General features: G+C 33.5%; 2 protein-coding genes across 3 annotated transcripts in view; one reads left to right on the forward strand and one right to left on the reverse strand.

Moving 5' to 3' along the window:
* Nucleotides 1-354: 354 nt before the first annotated feature.
* On the reverse strand, nt 355-6,540 carry LOC143063183 (uncharacterized). The gene is made up of 3 exons (XM_076235174.1): nt 6,289-6,540; nt 1,937-2,035; nt 355-951 (listed from the first exon to the last, which is right to left on the reverse strand). Exons 1-3 carry the CDS (start codon nt 6,458-6,460, stop codon nt 641-643), a joined length of 582 nt encoding a protein of 193 aa, XP_076091289.1. The 5' UTR covers nt 6,461-6,540; the 3' UTR covers nt 355-640.
* A 9,379-nt stretch (nt 6,541-15,919) lies between these two features.
* Nucleotides 15,920-18,355, forward strand: part of LOC143063187 (nuclear GTPase SLIP-GC-like) — a 49,328-nt gene continuing 46,892 nt past the window's right edge. For both annotated transcript variants that reach the window (XM_076235176.1, XM_076235177.1), the window contains exons 1-2: nt 15,920-16,234; nt 17,777-17,860. In XM_076235176.1, the coding sequence (XP_076091291.1) occupies nt 16,071-16,234; nt 17,777-17,860 (248 nt within the window). In that variant the 5' untranslated portion in view covers nt 15,920-16,070. The remainder of the gene's footprint in view (nt 16,235-17,776; nt 17,861-18,355) is intronic.

Below are 18,355 nucleotides of genomic sequence, written 5' to 3' on the forward strand. Positions count from 1 at the left end.
CATTCACTCATATGCTGAAAATAATGGTATAGACTAGGGCTCACGTCACCAGGAGACTGGGGCAAAGAAGTCGCTTTCCTATCCATCTAAAGCTAAAACAAAGTTGCTTTCAAATTTCTTAGACACCTAGCTAAAATAATGGTATCTTATTACTACTGTACATTGTATTGTAAAACAGGGCAGAAGATACCAATGAAAATCATAAAGATTGAGTATTTCTATTGATTTTCTATTCATCCATCAGAGGTTTGATATCAGTGTACACAAATTCTTATTTACAGGTAGTCTGAAAATTCTTATTTACAGGTAGTCTGAAAATTCTTATTAATCTTGTCTAATTCATTGATTCTCACAATGTTGGAACTCCACTTTATTTGGTTGGATGTTAGATTATCAACACGTTGAGTTTTATGTCATACTGATAACTTGAGATTATGAAACAGATGAAAGAAATATTGATAATTGTATTTCTATTAACAAAATTAAATAACTATTTTTTTCTAACATTTATAAATCTTCTTAAATATCTATGATATGATGATATGACCTGTGATTTTCAGTCTTGTATTTATATAAAATTACATCATCATAGACCAACAGGACTAGTAAAAATAATTGTATTCATGTAACAGAAATCTGTTCATTTTTTCTTCTTCTTTTTGCCTCCTTTCTTTCCACCCTTCTTTCCTTTTTTGCCTTTCTTTCCCTTTTTGCCTTTTCCTGACTTTTTCCTGGCCTTTTTCTCACCACCAGGAATACTGAAATCTGGAACTTCAAATACTTCACTGACTTCCTCAATTTCAGGCATATCACCCAGTTTAATATCATTTATAATGTTCCATATTTCAGATTCATGTTTTGTCAAGTCTATTGGTTTAATGCCTGTCACTGTCATTGCCTCTGGTTTAGCTCCAGCAATTAGTAAATGCTTCACAATTTCACTGTGGTTTCCTATGTAAGAAAAAGTTGATAATTGCAGAAAACAATATACATGTACTTACAAAATTATGGAAATAGTTTTATTTTTGTCTTTACAAAATGAAAATAATTAACTTTGCTAGAGAGAGTTGTAACCTTCGATTTATTATAACACTTATACAATTTTATGAACTGGAAATTAGCAGATGGAATATATTATTTAGTTATTTCAATAGTCCATTTGCCAATTCCTGTAATTGACCCTGTAATTAGAGATCCTTTTTTTGTTGTCACCCTTATGAGGGACATAAATTTGAAATGACTATGGAGAGCTAGGGGAAAGAGCAAATTTACCTGTGTGATGTGAGTAACCTTTAAGTTTTTCAAATCTTTTAATCACATTGATTTGTTGTTTAGCTATAATCTTTTGTCACCATAACCTATTTTTCATGAAAAAGAAGATAAACCACCTATACATCACTTTCAACTTTAATATCATGCTTTGCATTGGCAACAGCCATTTTTATCCGGTATAGAACCAGTCTACAATTGACAAAGGGAAGTAATTTGTTTAAAAAGTGTGTAATAACAGAATCAAATTGGTAATTGGCAAATGGACTATTGTAAAGGAGTATCTATAAATGGTGGCATTTTTCAGCTTTCTGGATCAAGGAAAGATAATCCCTAAACATAACATATCATTGCAATAGTAGTCTGTTGAAAAAAACACACTGTAAGTTTAAGACGGCCCCTTACACAAGTTTCAACAGAATTCTTTGTATAATATGTTGATCAAGCTATATCTATTTATCTGTGTACTGAACAAGACTCAGCTGATGTAATTCGAAACTAACATATATGTTGGATATAATAAAAATTCTTATATATCAAACAAACAATCTTAAAAAATCAACATAATTTAGTGACAATATAGCCATGTGTGCAGCATGCATACCTTTACAAGATACATCACAGGGAACATATTTAGAGGGGAAAAATAGAGATGGTTTAATCTTACCTATCACTGCAGCATGAAGTGGTGTTACATTTAATCTTCCTTTCATATTAACATCACAACCATTCTCTATCAGTAATTTCACAACTGGTGTAAATCCTCCTGAAACAGAAATAAAGTCGTAAATTTTATGGTCACTATTATAAATTGGTCAATCCCATCCTCAAGTGTGACTTTCTGAGTTAGTCGTTTGTTCTTACATGAGCAACCACAACAAGTGCTACATGTTGAGCAGATTCTGCGTACCCTTTTGAAGCACCTGAGATCACCCCTGTTTTCTGGGTTTTTTTTCAAACTTTAGTTTTCTAGGTTGTTTTGTCTGGTAGTCTTTTTCTTTTTTTTGCCATGGCCTTGTCACTTTATTTTTGACTGATCAGTTTGAAAGTCCCTTCGGTATATTTCACCTGTCTTTTGTACTTTACAAGTACACCAAATAGTAGTATGATTTGTGAAATGAAGAAATAGTGTATACCGTAAATAAATTACCACAGATTTTGTTTATACCCTTGATTCCCCAAGTTTTCTCTTGATAACCTTTTAATAGTCCAACAATATAAAAAAAATTACTAAATGACTGTCCCCTATTAGACTTATTGTGAATACACCTAAGGTCCTTATCGCTATTTGGAAATATGTGCCGCTTGACCCTAGAATATCTACAAGTTGAACTATTAACGTCATACAAAAGTCACTTTTATATTGTGGTGTCAATTGTTTTTTAATGTGACATCAAAACCTTTGTGATGTCTTGTAATAGGTGTATTTACACTGCATGCAAGTTTGTCTGCCATTACATAGGGGGTTCTGATCCCGGATCCCGCTTACTGTTTTGTCAGATTCTCGTATCCTGCTTACACTATGTAAGTAAGCAATTCTCATTTTTTAGCTCACCTGGCCCGAAGGGCCAAGTGAGCTTTTCCCATCACTTTGCGTCCGGCGTCCGGCGTCGTCGTCCGTCGTCTGTCGTCCGTCGTTGTTAACTTTTACAAAAATCTTCTTCTCTGAAACTACTGGGCCAAATTGAACCAAACTTGGCCACAATTATCTTTGGGGTATCTAGTTTAAAAAATGTGTGGCGTGACCCGGTCAACCAATCAAGATGGCCGCCACGGCTAAAAATAGAACATAGGGGTAAAATGCAGTTTTTGGCTTATAACTCAAAAACCAAAGCATTTAGAGCAAATCTGATGTGGGGTAAAAATGTTTATTAGGTCAAGATCTATCTGCCCTTAAATTTTCAGATGAATCGGTCAACCTGTTGTTGGGTTGCTGCCCCTGAATCGGTCATTTTTTTAGGAAATTTTGCTGTTTTTGGTTATTATCTTGAATATTATTATAGATAGAGATAAACTGTAAACAGCAATAATGTTCAGCAAAGTTAGATTTACAAATAAGTCAACATGACCAAAATGGTCAGTTGACCCCTTAAGGAGTTATTGCCCTTTATAGTCAATTTTTAACCATTTTTTAATAAATCTAAGTAATCTTTTACAAAAATCTTCTCCTCTGAAACTAATAGGCCAAATTAATCCAAAGTTGGCCACAATTATCTTTGGGGTATCTAGTTTAAAAAATGTGTGGCGTGACCTGGTCAACCAACCAAGATGGCCGCCACGGCTAAAAATAGAACATAGGGGTAAAATGCAGTTTATGGCTTATAACTCAAAAACCAAAACATTTAGAGGAACTCTGACATGGAGTAAAAATGTTTGTCAGGTCAAGATCTATCTGCCCTGAAATTTTCAGATGAATCGGTCAACCTGTTGTTGGGTTGCTGCCCCTGAATTGGTAATTTTGAGGAAATTTTGCTGTTTTTGGTTATTATCTTGAATATTATTATAGATAGAGATCAACTGTAAACAGCAATAATGTTCATCAAAGTAAGATTTACAAATAAGTCGACATGACCGAAATGGTCAGTTGACCCCTTTAGGAGTTATTGCCCTTTATAGTCAATTTTTAACCATTTTTCGTAAATCTTAGTTATCTTTTACAAAAATCTTCTCCTCTGAAACTACTGGGCCAAATTAATTCAAACCTGGCCACAGTCATCTTTGAGGTACCTTGTTTGAAAAATGTGTCCGATGACCTGGCCATCCAACCAAGATGGCCACCACGGCTAAAAATAGAACAGGGGTAAAATGTAGTTTTTTGCCTATAACTCTGAAACCCAAATCATTTAGAGGAAATCTGACAAGGAGTTAAATTGTTAATTAAGTCAATATATATCTGCCCTGAAATATTCAAATGAATAGGACAACTGGTTATTGGGTTGCTGCTCCAATTGGTAATTTTTAAAGAAATTTTGCTGTTTTTGGTTATTATCTTGAATACTATTATAGATAGCGATAAACTGTAAACGGCGATAATGTTCATCAAAGTAAGATCTACAAATAAGTCCACATGACCTAAATGGTCAATTGACCCCTTAAGGAGTTATTGCCCTTTATAGTCAATTTTTAACAATTTTCATTAATTTGGTAAATTTATGTAAATTTTTACCAAATATTTTTCTCTGTTACTAATGGGCAAAGTTCATTATAGATATAATTGTAAGAAGCAAGAATGTTCAGTAAAGTAAGAACTTCAAACACATCACCATCACCAAAATACAATTTTGTCATGAAACCATTTGTGTTCTTTGTTTAATATGCACATAGACCAAGGTGAGCGACACAGGCTCTTTAGAGCCTCTAGTTTTGTAATTTCCCATGTCCCGCTAGACTTCATTTCCCGTTTTCACGGCACAATAATTAGACTTTCACATGTCACACTTACAAAAAATAGACAATCCCGTGTCACGCTAAGACCCCAATAAGACCCACTACATAAATTCACACACGTTCATGTAAATTTTGACATCTCAATGAGTCAAAGCCAGAATTAATATCTTCAACAACACATACAGATACAGACAATTCAAAACATTTGAGTGATTGTTGTTGACGTCAAAAGGTTATTCAAGGCAGATATAACATGTATAAGGTCATTTGGAGACAAAAAAACCAACAAAATACCAAAAGTGTACATGTTAATACATTTATAGCAGACAAATACTGAAATATCAATAAGGTGTATATATGTGACATGGGCGTTTTTCAATAAAAGCGTACATTTCAGACCTAAAAAAAATGGAAGATCAACTTGTAAAAAATTTAATTTCAAGAGTTATTTTGAATACCTCTATAATAGACCTGTTTGTAAACAAAAAGTGCAATCTTAAATATTCTTTAAAATGATATTATTTTCATAATTTGTGTACTGTTTCGTAGGGGACTGTTGTCGTCCCCTACGAAACTTCTTCTAAACACACATAAGTTTTGCAATTTTAAATGTTTCCTATAGACATTCCAGTTTGTTTACTTTATATACTAGAAAAATCTCATTTTTTTCTGAACTGGAAAACCATTTTTATCGATAAAGATTAGACAGTACTTCACATATGAAGGTTCAACTCATGTTACGTAGTGGACATTTTGATGCGTTTCGTAGTGGACAAAAAAGTTTCGTAGTTGACATCAAACCTATTATATGTTAATAAAAACATAATAAAAATTACATGAAACTAACCCTTGATATTTGTTTTGCACGAATATAATTGAAAAAAGATTAAAAAAAGACTGCATGGTAGTGGTAGTGTCCACTACGAAACGTTTTTCTCTCATACTTGTTTCGTAGAGGACCGTTTCGTAAGGGACGTATTCGCATGTTTTATTTTTTTCCAACAATCCTTATATTGCAATAGTAACAAGACTGATTGTATTCATCAAAGCATTTATCAAGCTGTAGTCTGATGTTTTTTTCATAATATTAAAACCAGATGCTGAAGGAGATTTGACCCGTTTCGTAGTGGACATTTTGTTAGGGACACACCTGAAATTAAAAAACCTATATTGAAAGCTGTTTATCAAAATATGTTGGCTCTGAACATACTTTTGAATTATTAAAGAACTTATGTTAAGTAAAAAAAACATTTATTTCTTCATTTTTTTACCATATTTTAGAGTATGAATGTTGAACAGGCGGTCTAGGGACATGCCATTTTGGTTGTTTTGGACCATTCAGGATTCAATATCTTATCAATCCCTCTAAAAATAAACTGTTTCTTTGCTTACAAATGTTAAATCTAATCAATGTACTGACTTCACAAAAAATTACTTGCAAAGATCAAACACATTTTTTTATAAAGTGGCTGGGACAAGAAAAGACGTTTTTATTGAAAAACGCCCACATATATACATTTCAATATATTGATGATTTTATGTGTTGCGGGTTTGGAACGATAAGATACGAAGGTAGATAACAAAACTGATTATGTTAATAAAAGCTTATAAGTGTTGGCTTTATCGATATACCGGCACAAGCCTTTGATAGTGCACACGTCCCATCGCTGTCTTTCGAGTTCGAGTTTACTTTAAATTTAAGTAATTTCTTGACTGTTGAAAGATCACCACTTTCAGATGCCGCAATAAGACGACTTTCCATGTCTTTTCCTATGAAAATCTTCGACATAAGAACTCCACTCATTTTGTTTATTTTAAAATACAAAATGTAATGTAAAGAAGCTTGTTGTCAGGTTATTGTTTACATCAATCATGTATTTATGTCTTTCAAACTAGAGAGTTCTTTTAAAATAGAAAAGAGTCGTCTCCCTTTCCGCGGATAGTGGACAGTGGCTACATTATTTTTTTTAATATTTTTGTCGTCACTCGAGCTTTCGATTTTTGTCGAAAAAAATCGACATAGAGATCCTACATTCCGACGTCGTCGGCGGTGGCGTCCACAAATATTCACCCTGTGGTTGAATTTTTTTTTAAATAACTTGGCGGACCTATAATACATATTGTATCATATGTCTCTGTTTATCAACATAAGATAGTATCCAGAAGTAAATTTTGTAAATTATAAATAACTATTTTTACCGTAATTTACCATAGGCACTCGTCTCAAAATCCCCCCCCCCCTTTATATATATAAAGCCATATAGGGAAACAGTTCTGAGACGAGTGCCTGTGTAATTTACTTATACATTTTATAAAAGGACTAAGTTTTTCTGCCACGAAACATTACATTCACTCTGTGGTTAAAGTTTTTAAAATTTTAATAACTTTCTTAAACTATAATGAAATTGTACCAAACTTGGACAGAAGCTTGTATCTAGAAGGAAATTTTGTTAAAATTTTGTACCTGTTTTTTCTGTATTTTACTTATAAATGTTCTTAGTTTTCTTCCAGTTAAGCTAGGTTCACACTGCCGATCAGATCAACTCGATCAACCCCGATCAAGACAAATATCGTGATTGGGAGGCTGGTCTGACTCAATCGACAAGCATGCTCGGGATAGTCTTCCTTGCTCTTTATCGATCGGACTTTCTACCCGAGAGTTTTTGACATGTCAAAAACATTCGAGTAAGGATCGAGAAGCAATTCAGTCGAGAAGTCATCGAGAATTCGTCGAGTAACGGTCGAATGATCGGGAAAGGATCGTGTAGAGATCGAGTTTGGTCGGAATACAAAAAAATTACCGATCAGTACTCGATCATTTCGACCTTTGCTCGACTAATGTCCGATCATTTTCCAGATTAACTTGGTCAATGCCCGATCGCCTCCAGATCACTGCGACTTCTATATTTATTTTTATCCCAGAACAATTCGACCAATACCCGATCCCTTCGCGACCACATTCGACTACTCTTAGATCTCTACTCTGCCATACACGAGAACACATGACTGCTACACGATTCTCTAAAAGTGTGTGCTGATCTGATGAACTCTCATAACTCTGCTTCCGAAAAATATATTGTCAACATTGTTTTAACTGTACAAAAATTCCTCCATGTACAGTACATGTCTAAACTTTTGCACGTAGAGGTAACATTTTAAAAGAGAGACAAAAGACACCAAAGAACCAAGCAAACTCAAAGGTTGAAAACAAACCGACACAGTCATAGCAAAAAACGAAAAGAAGACAAACAGCAGTCCACATGCATAACATAGAAAACTAAAAACTTAGCTTAGTACACGTAACCCAACAAAACCTGAGAAGAACGAAGGTGTTACGGGAGGGAAGAAAATCCTGCAATTTTGGCAAAGGCGGATTTTTCAAATATGAAAGTAATTGTACAAGAACATTCATTTTTAGACTGCTGATGACTAAGTTATCATTCAAAGTTGGTTTTTAAGAACATCAGGATTATAGTTTACCTGTTTTATGGATTAGTTTCTGTTTTGTCTGTCCGTATTTTCCGTTTGTCCAGAAATGGTTGTAGTATAAATTATTTGATATAAATTATTTTGTTCAAATCAAGAATATTTTATACCGTTTACAAATTCTTGTTTATGAAAATGCAATTCCTAGTTTTAATTGACAATTCAATTTCTGTTTAATTTTATATCATATATACTTTATATGTTTTGGTTTTATGGTGTTTTTTTGTGTGTGTTATTAATCCATTTTAGAACAGTTAAACTGTGATATAATATTTAAATATTTTTAAATAGTTATCTGAAAACAAGCGCGGACGTCAACGAAAACGTTTCATAATATTTCAACATTAACGCGGACGTCATCGAAAACATGTACCATATGAATTCATAAATGTGATATGAAACAGACGTTACGGTAATCGGTGATAGGTTTTCGTTGTCCTGTATATTTTATTTCCCAAATTACATAAATTAAGAAAATGTGTAACTACAAGAAATAGACAATTTAATAATTGATCTGGATTGGGTTTACCAAATAGAGAATGATTTGGAAAACATATGAATAGAGAAAAATGGGGGGAGGGATAGAGAAATAATAGGGAGAAAAAGTATGAAAATTAATTGCAGAGAATGAAGAATTTAGTAATATCAATTTTATGCGATTAACAGAATAACTTTATTCTGAATATAATGAAAATGTACTAGATATTATCGATTTGGGGGGGGGGGGTTGAAAACTAATGGCAAAAAATAAAGAACAGAGTGAAATGGGTGTTTAAATATAAAGAATAGAGAAAAAAATGTATAACATGTTAAAATGAAGCAAGGTCAATCAATTATCAACACTTTACTTACATCATTCAAATTACAAAAATGTATGTAACCTAAAGCCAATTTCCGTCGTATACCACAAACTACTTAAAACCTTTACTATAAATTCTTTCTTACATAAATTTATTATGTAACGAAAATTGGTTTTGAAATTTTGTCAAAACAACTTTAGGTCACATTGCAGTCATTTTTTTTCTTCATTCGAACTTTTTGACGTAATTTCACACAAAAATGAGACGAAAGCAAACTATACACTCGCTGCAAATGCGTCTACATGCAGTTTGTCGTCGTCGTTTGTTAGTTGAAACGATGCATTTCTTTCTAACTTTAACATTAAATCAATTATCTAATTATCCAAACGTGTTCTCGCTTGTAAAAATTCAAAACAATGTATAAAGATACTCAAATTTAGGTATCACCCTGGGCTCCTTTTTTCCATTAAAATAACAGCTATGAAAGAAAATTTGAGTAATTTTAGACAATATTTTGAGTTATGACAAGCAAAAACATACCTCTTTTTAAAATCATCGCTATCTTCATACATTCATCTAATTAAGATGAAGAACTGTCAATAATTAAATATGCATAGAGGAGCGATGTCCTCTGTGGATTTCTACGGAGGCTTTTTTTCCCTGCGTAATAAGTTCAAATAACAACAAAATGCGCATGCGTTTTTAACAGTTCTAGCAGGGTCAGCAAACTCTGATTAAACGATGCATTTGTTTCTACTTCTGTAACGTTTAACAAACTATAACAAACGGCACACAACGTTTACCAAACTTTGGTTAGAAAGAAATGCACTCTTGATCTCTTGATAGATATATATGTAAAGTTGTAAACAGTTTCAGAAAAGGTATCACTACAGGGGATTGAAATTCTACTATTGGTAAAATTTGGGGAAATTTGTGACATCTTTGCCCTCTTTTGCAATATTGTTTAGCAAAACATGCAGATTGTTGCCATAAAGCAAAAAGAAAATAAATATCTTTAACCCTTTAAATACTGGATATCAAATCTATGAAAAATACTGATAACATACTTATGCACAATATAGTACTGACTCCTCTGCACCAGGCACGAGGATGACATACCATTTATGTGCAACTTCTTACCATATCTTACCATATCATTAATGTCCCGATACACATTTTAATATGCACCCACCATGCCATATAGCACCGTCCCTTGGTGCCTTTTGCAGTTCAGCTAGATATATTTAGCCTACTCACACTGAGTATTCTTTTTTTGTTACTTTCCAGAGGTGTGCCTGAGACAAAGGTTTTATATATATACTAATATGTGAAAACTGTTGTTTCTTATTTGTGTTTGTAACTATGTGTTGTTTATTATATTTGTAAAAGAAAGAAGATTATATTACAATGATATTATATTATGCTCATTTTATGGAAATAAAGCTTCTTCTTCTTCTTCTTCTTCTTCTTCTTCTTCTTCTTCTTCTTCTTCTTCTTCTTCTTCTTCTTCTTCTTCTTCTTCTTCTTCTTCTTCTTCTTCTTCTTCTTCTTCTTCTTCTTCTTCTTCTTCTTCTTCTTCTTCTTCTTCTTCTTCTTCTTCTTCTTCTTCTTCTTCTTCACACAAACGGTACGCTTTATTTGTTAAGTACTAATCGGAGTAATCCAGAGACAAATCTCATTTTGTGGTGTCATTTTCAAAAAAAGAGCAATAAAACTACCATTACATATCAGTGTCCACTATGAGGAAGTTTTTATAAGCATAGGGTTCCTCTTTGTTGAGTTAATGCAAGTCTCGCATACTGCCCATACAGTGGTCATCGTGTCAGCCACTGCCTCACCTAGATTTCTCGGCGCCCGTTGCTTTCTACAACATCTTCTATGCACTCTTCAATCTCCGTCATTACTATTAACCTGTCTCTCTGAGCTCTTACCACCTCTCCCAAAAAATCCAACTGCTTTATTTCTATGTAGATATTTTAAATGTATGATTTTACTCGGACCTTCTACTGAATATAACCAAATAAACGGAGAATGTTTCCAGCTAGCATACACAACATTTTAAAGGGTCATTACGCAAGAACAGCCACCCAAATTCGCATTTGATCTGTGTTTGATGGTAATAAGCATTGTATACGGTGATTCATAGGTTGAGGCAAAATAAAGTTAGAGAACGGAAATAGTTATGTGCTCTACTGATGGAGATACGGCGATGCTTATCCATAAATTTCTTATTAAGGAGCTATATCGGTACAATTTAGCGATGTTACAATTTTTTCTTTAAAAAGTTGTTTTTTTATGTAATAAGGACACACTAAACCAATTTCATTTTTGAGGGGAAAAGTAGTATGAATTACAACAGTCATAAAAAACATAACTTTTTATTTGTTTGAAATGTCCTTCTGGGGGGATTCCCTGTTTTTCCGAACTAAAAACACCCGAAATTCCGCATATTGGACTTTCATCCTTTTTTAGGGTTAAATTAACTATTGATCATAATATATGTAAATCGAGATTTTGATCAAAAAGCATTTTTGTTTTTATAGTAAATTTTCAGTACCTACCCCCTGCTTGGAAGCATCAAATGAGGTACTGTCCACCAAAGGTTGTGGAAGGCTGTTCCATATCCGTATGCTTTCTTGAAAGAAGGAATGCTTGTATGTTGAAGTTCTGGCATACGGTACGATAAATCGTGTTGTGTGTCCTCTTGCTACGGATGATGTAGTGTGTAGCTCTAGCGTTGGTATTGCTACGAGGCCATTTACTATCCTGTACATCATTACTGCTTTGCAGTTGGCCCTCCTCTCGGCTAGTGGTTGCCACTGTAGAGTTTTTAGCATTGATGTTACATTGGTGGTTTGTTGGTAGTTGTTCAATACAAACCGGGCTGATCTTCTTTGCACACTTTCTAATTTCTGTATGTTAAGGTTGGTGAACGGGTCTCAGACTGAGCATGCATACTCAAGCAATGGTCTTACTAGTGTTGTGTAGCATACAACCGTTGTTTGTTGGGGACAGTGCTGAAGATTTCTTTGGATGAAGGCCCTGGTTGAATTAGCCTTTTTAACTATATACTCTCTATATGGGTGTTCCAACTAATAGTTTTGTGGATTGTGACGTCTAGATATTTTGCTGAGTCAACCAGTTCTAAATTGTGCCCATGAATGTTGTAGCTTGTTAGATGTGGTTTGTGCATGTTGGTAACGCGTAGCAGTTGGCATTTGTTGCCGGGATGGAATTCTATTTGCCAATCAGATTCCCATCAGAGCAAGTTGTTCATGTCTTCTTGTAGTACCTGCGAGACTGCATCATTTTGGATCCTTCTGTACAGTACGCAGTCATCAGCAAATAGACGAACTGTTGATGACTGAACATAGTCTAGTAGGTCGTTGATGAACAGAAAGAACATGAGTGGTCCAAGTATGCTCCCCTGTGGTACCCCTGATTGGACTGGTGCAGTGTGATATGTTTTACCATCCACAACGACTCTCTGATTTCTGGAGCTGAGGAAGTTCCTTATCCATTGAAGTGTTGGCCCGCTTATACCATAGTACTATGCTTTGTATAAAAGTCTCTCGTGAGGGACTTTATCGAATGCCTTGGAAAAATCAAGCAAGATAAGGTCAATTTGTTCACCGAGATCTATGTTTTAGACAGGTCCTGTATTGTAAGGATAAGTTGTGACTCACAGGAAGGGTTCTTTCTGAATCCATATTGAGCGTCGTTTAGGATGCCGTGGATATCAAGATGTTTTGCAATACTACACTGGATATAATGTGCTCTAAGATCTTGCATGTGAAAACAGTCAATGAAACTGGACGGTAGTTACTTGCACTTGATTAATCTCCTTTCTTGAAAATTGGACCAAGGCAACAAAGGCTTCTTTCCATTCAGGGGATATGGTGCCTTGATTTATTGATGCTTGAAAGAACATGGTAAATGTTTCTGCTATAAAATGTAGGTATGGAGCAATTAAGCTCTCTCATAAGATAAGATAAGAAAACTTTTTTTGACAAAATTTTGATTCGGCATAAGTACAAATAAGCAACACAAGCTCTCACTCTCAGTGACTGCTGTGGAAAGTAAACTTGGAATTGATAGTACAAATCTAAAACACAATAAGTACATTGTTCATACACTTGTATCGAAGATTGGCTATTTTTAAAGTTGAGTAACTATTCAGATTACGTTAATTACATTTTACATGTGCAGTACATTGAATTAGTTTTGAAAATAATGCTATCCAGCTATACATGACAGTGTCAATGAAACAATGGCAATCGTATCCCCCAGAACAATCTGCTCTTTGATTTCTTAAGCTTCAGATCCAGATTTCTTGTTTATAATTTCAGTATGTATTATTTTTTACTCTTAATTCCAAATTTAGACATGTTAAAGTAATATTTTAGTAAAAATTAAATATAGATCGCCGCAATGTGCCTAAAAACCTGAAAAGAATCACTGGCGTTGTTTCGCTTGACAATAGTTCCAACTTTAGACTATGTTATAGAAATCTCAACTGAGAATATGTTATGGTAATCTCACCTGAGACTATGTTATGGTAATCTCACCTGAGACTATGTTATGGTAATCTCACCTGAGACTATGTTATAGTAATCTCACCTGAGACTATGTTATAGTAATCTCACCTGAGACTATGTTATGGTAATCTCACCTGAGACTATGTTATGGTAATCTCACCTGAGACTATGTTATGTTAATCTCACCTGAGACTATGTTATGGTATATGTAATGGTATATATTGAGCAAAATAGCAGCGGAAGTCTTAATACCTTTCTTAGACTTATCACATAAAGTTTTATTTAAAAATCGGTATATATGCATTACAAACATAAGCTCTGAAGAGCTTTTAAAAACCGACAGAGCAACATGAATAAAGCAAAACATACATATTAAGTCATGCACACATAAATTAAACATATAAAGTAAGAGTTCATATCAGTATGTAAACATGCAGCACAAAAGTTCTTTAAAGCATCTTAAAGTAAACAAACACTGAAACATGCACTTATGAGATAACAACACAAATTTAAAGCAAAAATAAAATGGTTTGCACATTAAAAGCACATTTAGATTAGTTAAGTGACTGAAATTAGCACAGATTAGTTGAGTAACTGAAATAAGCACAAACAGCAGAAGCACTATTATAGTAAAGATAGCAAAATAAATTTGACATGCTGAAAATAAAGCATTAAATAAAAAAATAATGAACAGAAACTATCTGGTTTTGCAGGCAAAACATTGGCATGAGGTGCCAGACCAAGAATTTATTCAGTTTGGTACTCCTAACTACAGAACTATGGATCTTAACAGATGCTATTAGTAGTTTTACAATGATTATAAGAAAACAGTAGCACCATAGAGCAGGGTATAACACTGGGTCTTTGGTATTTAGTCAAGGTAGAGCCGTAGAGCAGGGTAGAGCACTAGGTCTACGGTATTTGGCCAAGGTAGAGTCGTAGAGTAGGGTAGAGCACTAGGTCTTTGGTACTTTGCCAAGGTAGAGCAGGATAGAGCACTAGGTCTTTGGTATTAAGCCAAGGTAGAGCCGTAGTGCACTAGGTCTTTTCCGGGTATTTGGCTTATGTCTGAGAACCGTAGTGCACTAGGTCTTTGGTCGATTTGGCCATGGTCAGTTAGTACGAGAGAGAGTTAATCAGTCAATTTTCTATTGTTTATATTTTTTCGTTTGGGCTCGTATTATATTTTCCTTCGAGTATATATGTGATCCGTTCATCCTATTTCGACTCTTCAAAATTCAAGAATCTATCCTAAATTGAGGTTAACTTTACTCTATAGGATGACCCACAGAAATTATTGAAACTTATTTCCAGTGGGGTCCTTCAATGATTTGTATAGAATACAAATCCTTGGGTGTTTATATATTCCTCTCAAGTGTGTTTGCAAAAAAAAGCATTTAACAAAAAAAAAGGAAGTGTTAACCTTTAGATTGGCAGTGCGAGCGTATATTTGTTCCGCATAATACTTTCCTGGAACCGGCTAAAACGTCGTAGGGTTACATACTATTTGTTTCTTAAAGAAAGAGTGGCATTTGATTTTTTACACCTAATAACATCTTAATTAATGTTCACCTCACATGACATTTACATGACATGTAGTACATACAAAGAGTGGAGTCTGAGGAATACAACAATATTTTTACATATTTAAACGATTTATATATTTATTCTAAACAAGGTTAGAATATACATCTTATAATATGAATGAATGAATGAATGAATGAATGGTCTTTATTCAAAAGAGTTATAGAAAAGATATTCCAATAATATATATAACATATATAAGATATAGCATGTGTGAAATACAAATTAATATGATAAATATTTACACTAAAGATAAATATATATAGTATATATTACTGCATGCCGAATTGTGTTACTTAACTAAATGATCTGTTAGTCTGTACCAATGAAAAAAGTTTAGGTTAAACTTAAATTTAGTCAAACATGAAGTAAGCTACAAATTTTCAGTTGAAAATGCCTGAACTCCATTATTGGAAATTTGCTCCTTACATTTGAAGCTAGAACTAATTTTGGATATTATAGTATTTCAAAGAACTTGAAGCATATAACAAAATATCCATTGCCATTTGGGAACTTTTTTGTGTTATATTTTATCCTTCGTGAAGGAAATTTTCTTATAGGATCTTATAGGATTGGATAAACTGAAATCATATAAGGAAAGTTCCCAATCAAAGATCCATTCAATGGATCTTTTATTATATATGCTAAAATTTCTTTGGAACAAATATTTGCAGGACTTATTTTCTGTCCCACATTGACCTTTGAATTCTTCCAATCCAGGTTGTGTTACTAAAATTTTAAAGGCATAAGCAGAACTTAGTTTCAATATTATTAGGTTTTATCTTTTTATATATAAGCTATTACTTGTTTATTTGTATTTGTATTTCCGAATAGTCGATCGTAAAAGCCCGAGAAGTTACGATTGGTCGAATACGACGCTTTAGCAAATTATTTGAATTTATAAAAATACATCTATGATCTAAGTAATCTATGAGACTATTCTACAACGAACTTGGATGTTACATAATAGGCACTGTTTCTAGTGAAGTCTGGTTATATCTGAAAAATGTCAAAGATTAAGAGAGAAAACGTTGAACCGATAAATGAGCAAGAGAGTCCTGCAACAAAGAAAGTGAAAGAAGAAACAGTTGATACAGCTTCTGAAAGTAATTGTATAGATGTGAATGGAGCTACCAGAATCAAATCAAAGGAAGGACACGTCTTATATAAGTATGAATAACACTTTGTTTTACTTAGGCAGCAACCATTTGATTTTCTGGGGGGGGGGGGGGCTATGGTTTTTTTTTCTGGACAAATTATTTTTTTCGCCTGCGGCAAAAAACAATCAATTTTTTCACGACAAGTCGAAAACAATTTTTTTTTTTCAATTTTAGCATTACATATAGTGGCATCTGAGGGTGAAACAAACAATTTTTTTTTCTCAGAATCAAAAACAAATTATTTTTTTCTCCAAAAACTGGAAAATCAAATGGTTGCTGCCTTATGGAGTTATCCATGGTTATTATCTTCTCATTTTTTTGAATGCATGCTTTGACAAATAATCATGATAAGGGGGTATCATTGTTGATTAATTTAATCGGTATATACGTTGTATATCTAAATGAAATCTCATTTTATAATACATAATTTATCACATTTCAAGAACAAGTACATGAGTATATGTAGATTTCACATTGCTGATGTATCAGTTTAAGGTTCATATGTGACCCTATGGCTAAAATGGATGTTTTTTCACCTCAAATTTACAGACAGACCTGCGCATTTGTAAAAGTATTCAGTCATAGCATGCCCTAGATAAATAAATTTCAAATATGTTTTTGTTTTCAGAAAAATAAAAACTTACCAGGATTTTGCAGTGCACTTTTTTCATTCCTCGAGAAGGTGCCAAAATAAACTTTTTAAAGTTGGGAAACAAGTTTGAGAACTTCCCTCCATGTAATAATTAAAGTGAGTGGTATAGACAACTTTCGAGTTCGATGCATTTCCGTCAAAAACTCTGGTTTTAGTGAACGTCATTTGTGCGTTTAGGTGCGTCGTCTCTTCCATTCCAATGTTGAGCGAGTGGTTGGAAAACTATAATTCTATATTGTACGAATTATACGACAAATTGAATTCTCAAAATTGACAATCAGCATTGATGTCATTAGGGAATTGTCATTAAGTACCTACAGAACAACCATTATTTCTAGTTTATCCTGCACAATGACGATCACCAAGACACTTGATGAACGTAAATAGTGCAGGGATACAGGCAACCCCCTCTATCTGGTAAATGACGTCATAATATAAAGGCGCGTATAATTGACGAGTTTTTTCCGGTGACGGATGAACTTGAAAGTGGTCTATTGATTGACATGGACAATAGATGGACAATAGATACCTGGCAATAATTGGTGATTTAACTGTGTATCTGAGTGGACCATATCAAGGGAAACTCAAATGTTTGTTAATTTTATCATCTTCTGCAGGTAAGGGATGAAAAAAAGTGCATGGCAAAATCCAGTTAAGTTATGAAATTTCTAAATCATACAATGCATTTGAATTCTATTTATCTAGGGCATGCTATGCCTTCAAATTTGTTCAGATGCACAGGTTTGTCTGTACTCAGAGTAAACTTTGAGGTGAAAATACAGCCATTTTAGACATAGGGTCCACATGAACCTTGATACTGCTATTAATTTTCTGTTTATATATCGGCTGCATCATATTATATCCACTCTCCTTTTATTTATATATATTTTTATCTTCCAGGTGTAGACAGTTGATATCAAATATAAAAAATTCTTTAGCTAAACAGAAGAAGGACAAATGTAAAGAAACATTGGATAATTGGAAGTAAGACAAATTTTTAATCTCCTTCTGTTATCATGGTTATCATCATGATCATGTTTATGAAATAGATTGTTATTTGTATCAGTGATATTAATGTTAAAATCTTAAATTGAACTATAATATAGTGGAAATATGTTTTCCTGTTTTTCTTGTGCAGACAACTTCAGTCTACTGCAGCATTTAGCATGTTTAGGTACAATCTGTTTTTATAGTTTTTTACACATCAATAACTTTGTCAAACTTTACGGAAGCTTTGTTTTTTTATGATCAAAAGACAGCAGTATAAAAATATACATGACATGCATGATATCATGGATATAGAGTGCAAAATTTTGAAAAGTATTTTTTGAAAAACATTCAAGTTTCAACCATTGAAATCAAAATGTTTCCTCTGTCATTTGTCTGTTTAAATAATTGTGCCTTTCATGAAGCTTTTCACATCTTTACCTTGGTTTTCATTTTTATGTGCCAAAGAACCTTTTTTACCTGCAGTGACCT

This window comes from Mytilus galloprovincialis, chromosome 2 (assembly GCF_965363235.1).
Source record: "Mytilus galloprovincialis chromosome 2, xbMytGall1.hap1.1, whole genome shotgun sequence".
NCBI classification, from domain to species: Eukaryota; Metazoa; Mollusca; class Bivalvia; order Mytilida; family Mytilidae; genus Mytilus; species Mytilus galloprovincialis.

Coding starts and splice junctions, on each gene's coding strand:
- LOC143063183 (XM_076235174.1), bottom strand. CDS start 6,460: ATGAGTGGAGTTCTTATGTCGAAGATTTTCATAGGAAAAGACATGGAA. Junction 2,036..6,288: donor ACTATCAAAGGCTTGTGCCG/GTATATCGATAA, acceptor TTTCTGTTTCAG/GAGGATTTACACCAGTTGTG. Junction 952..1,936: donor ACTTCATGCTGCAGTGATAG/GTAAGATTAAAC, acceptor TTTCTTACATAG/GAAACCACAGTGAAATTGTG.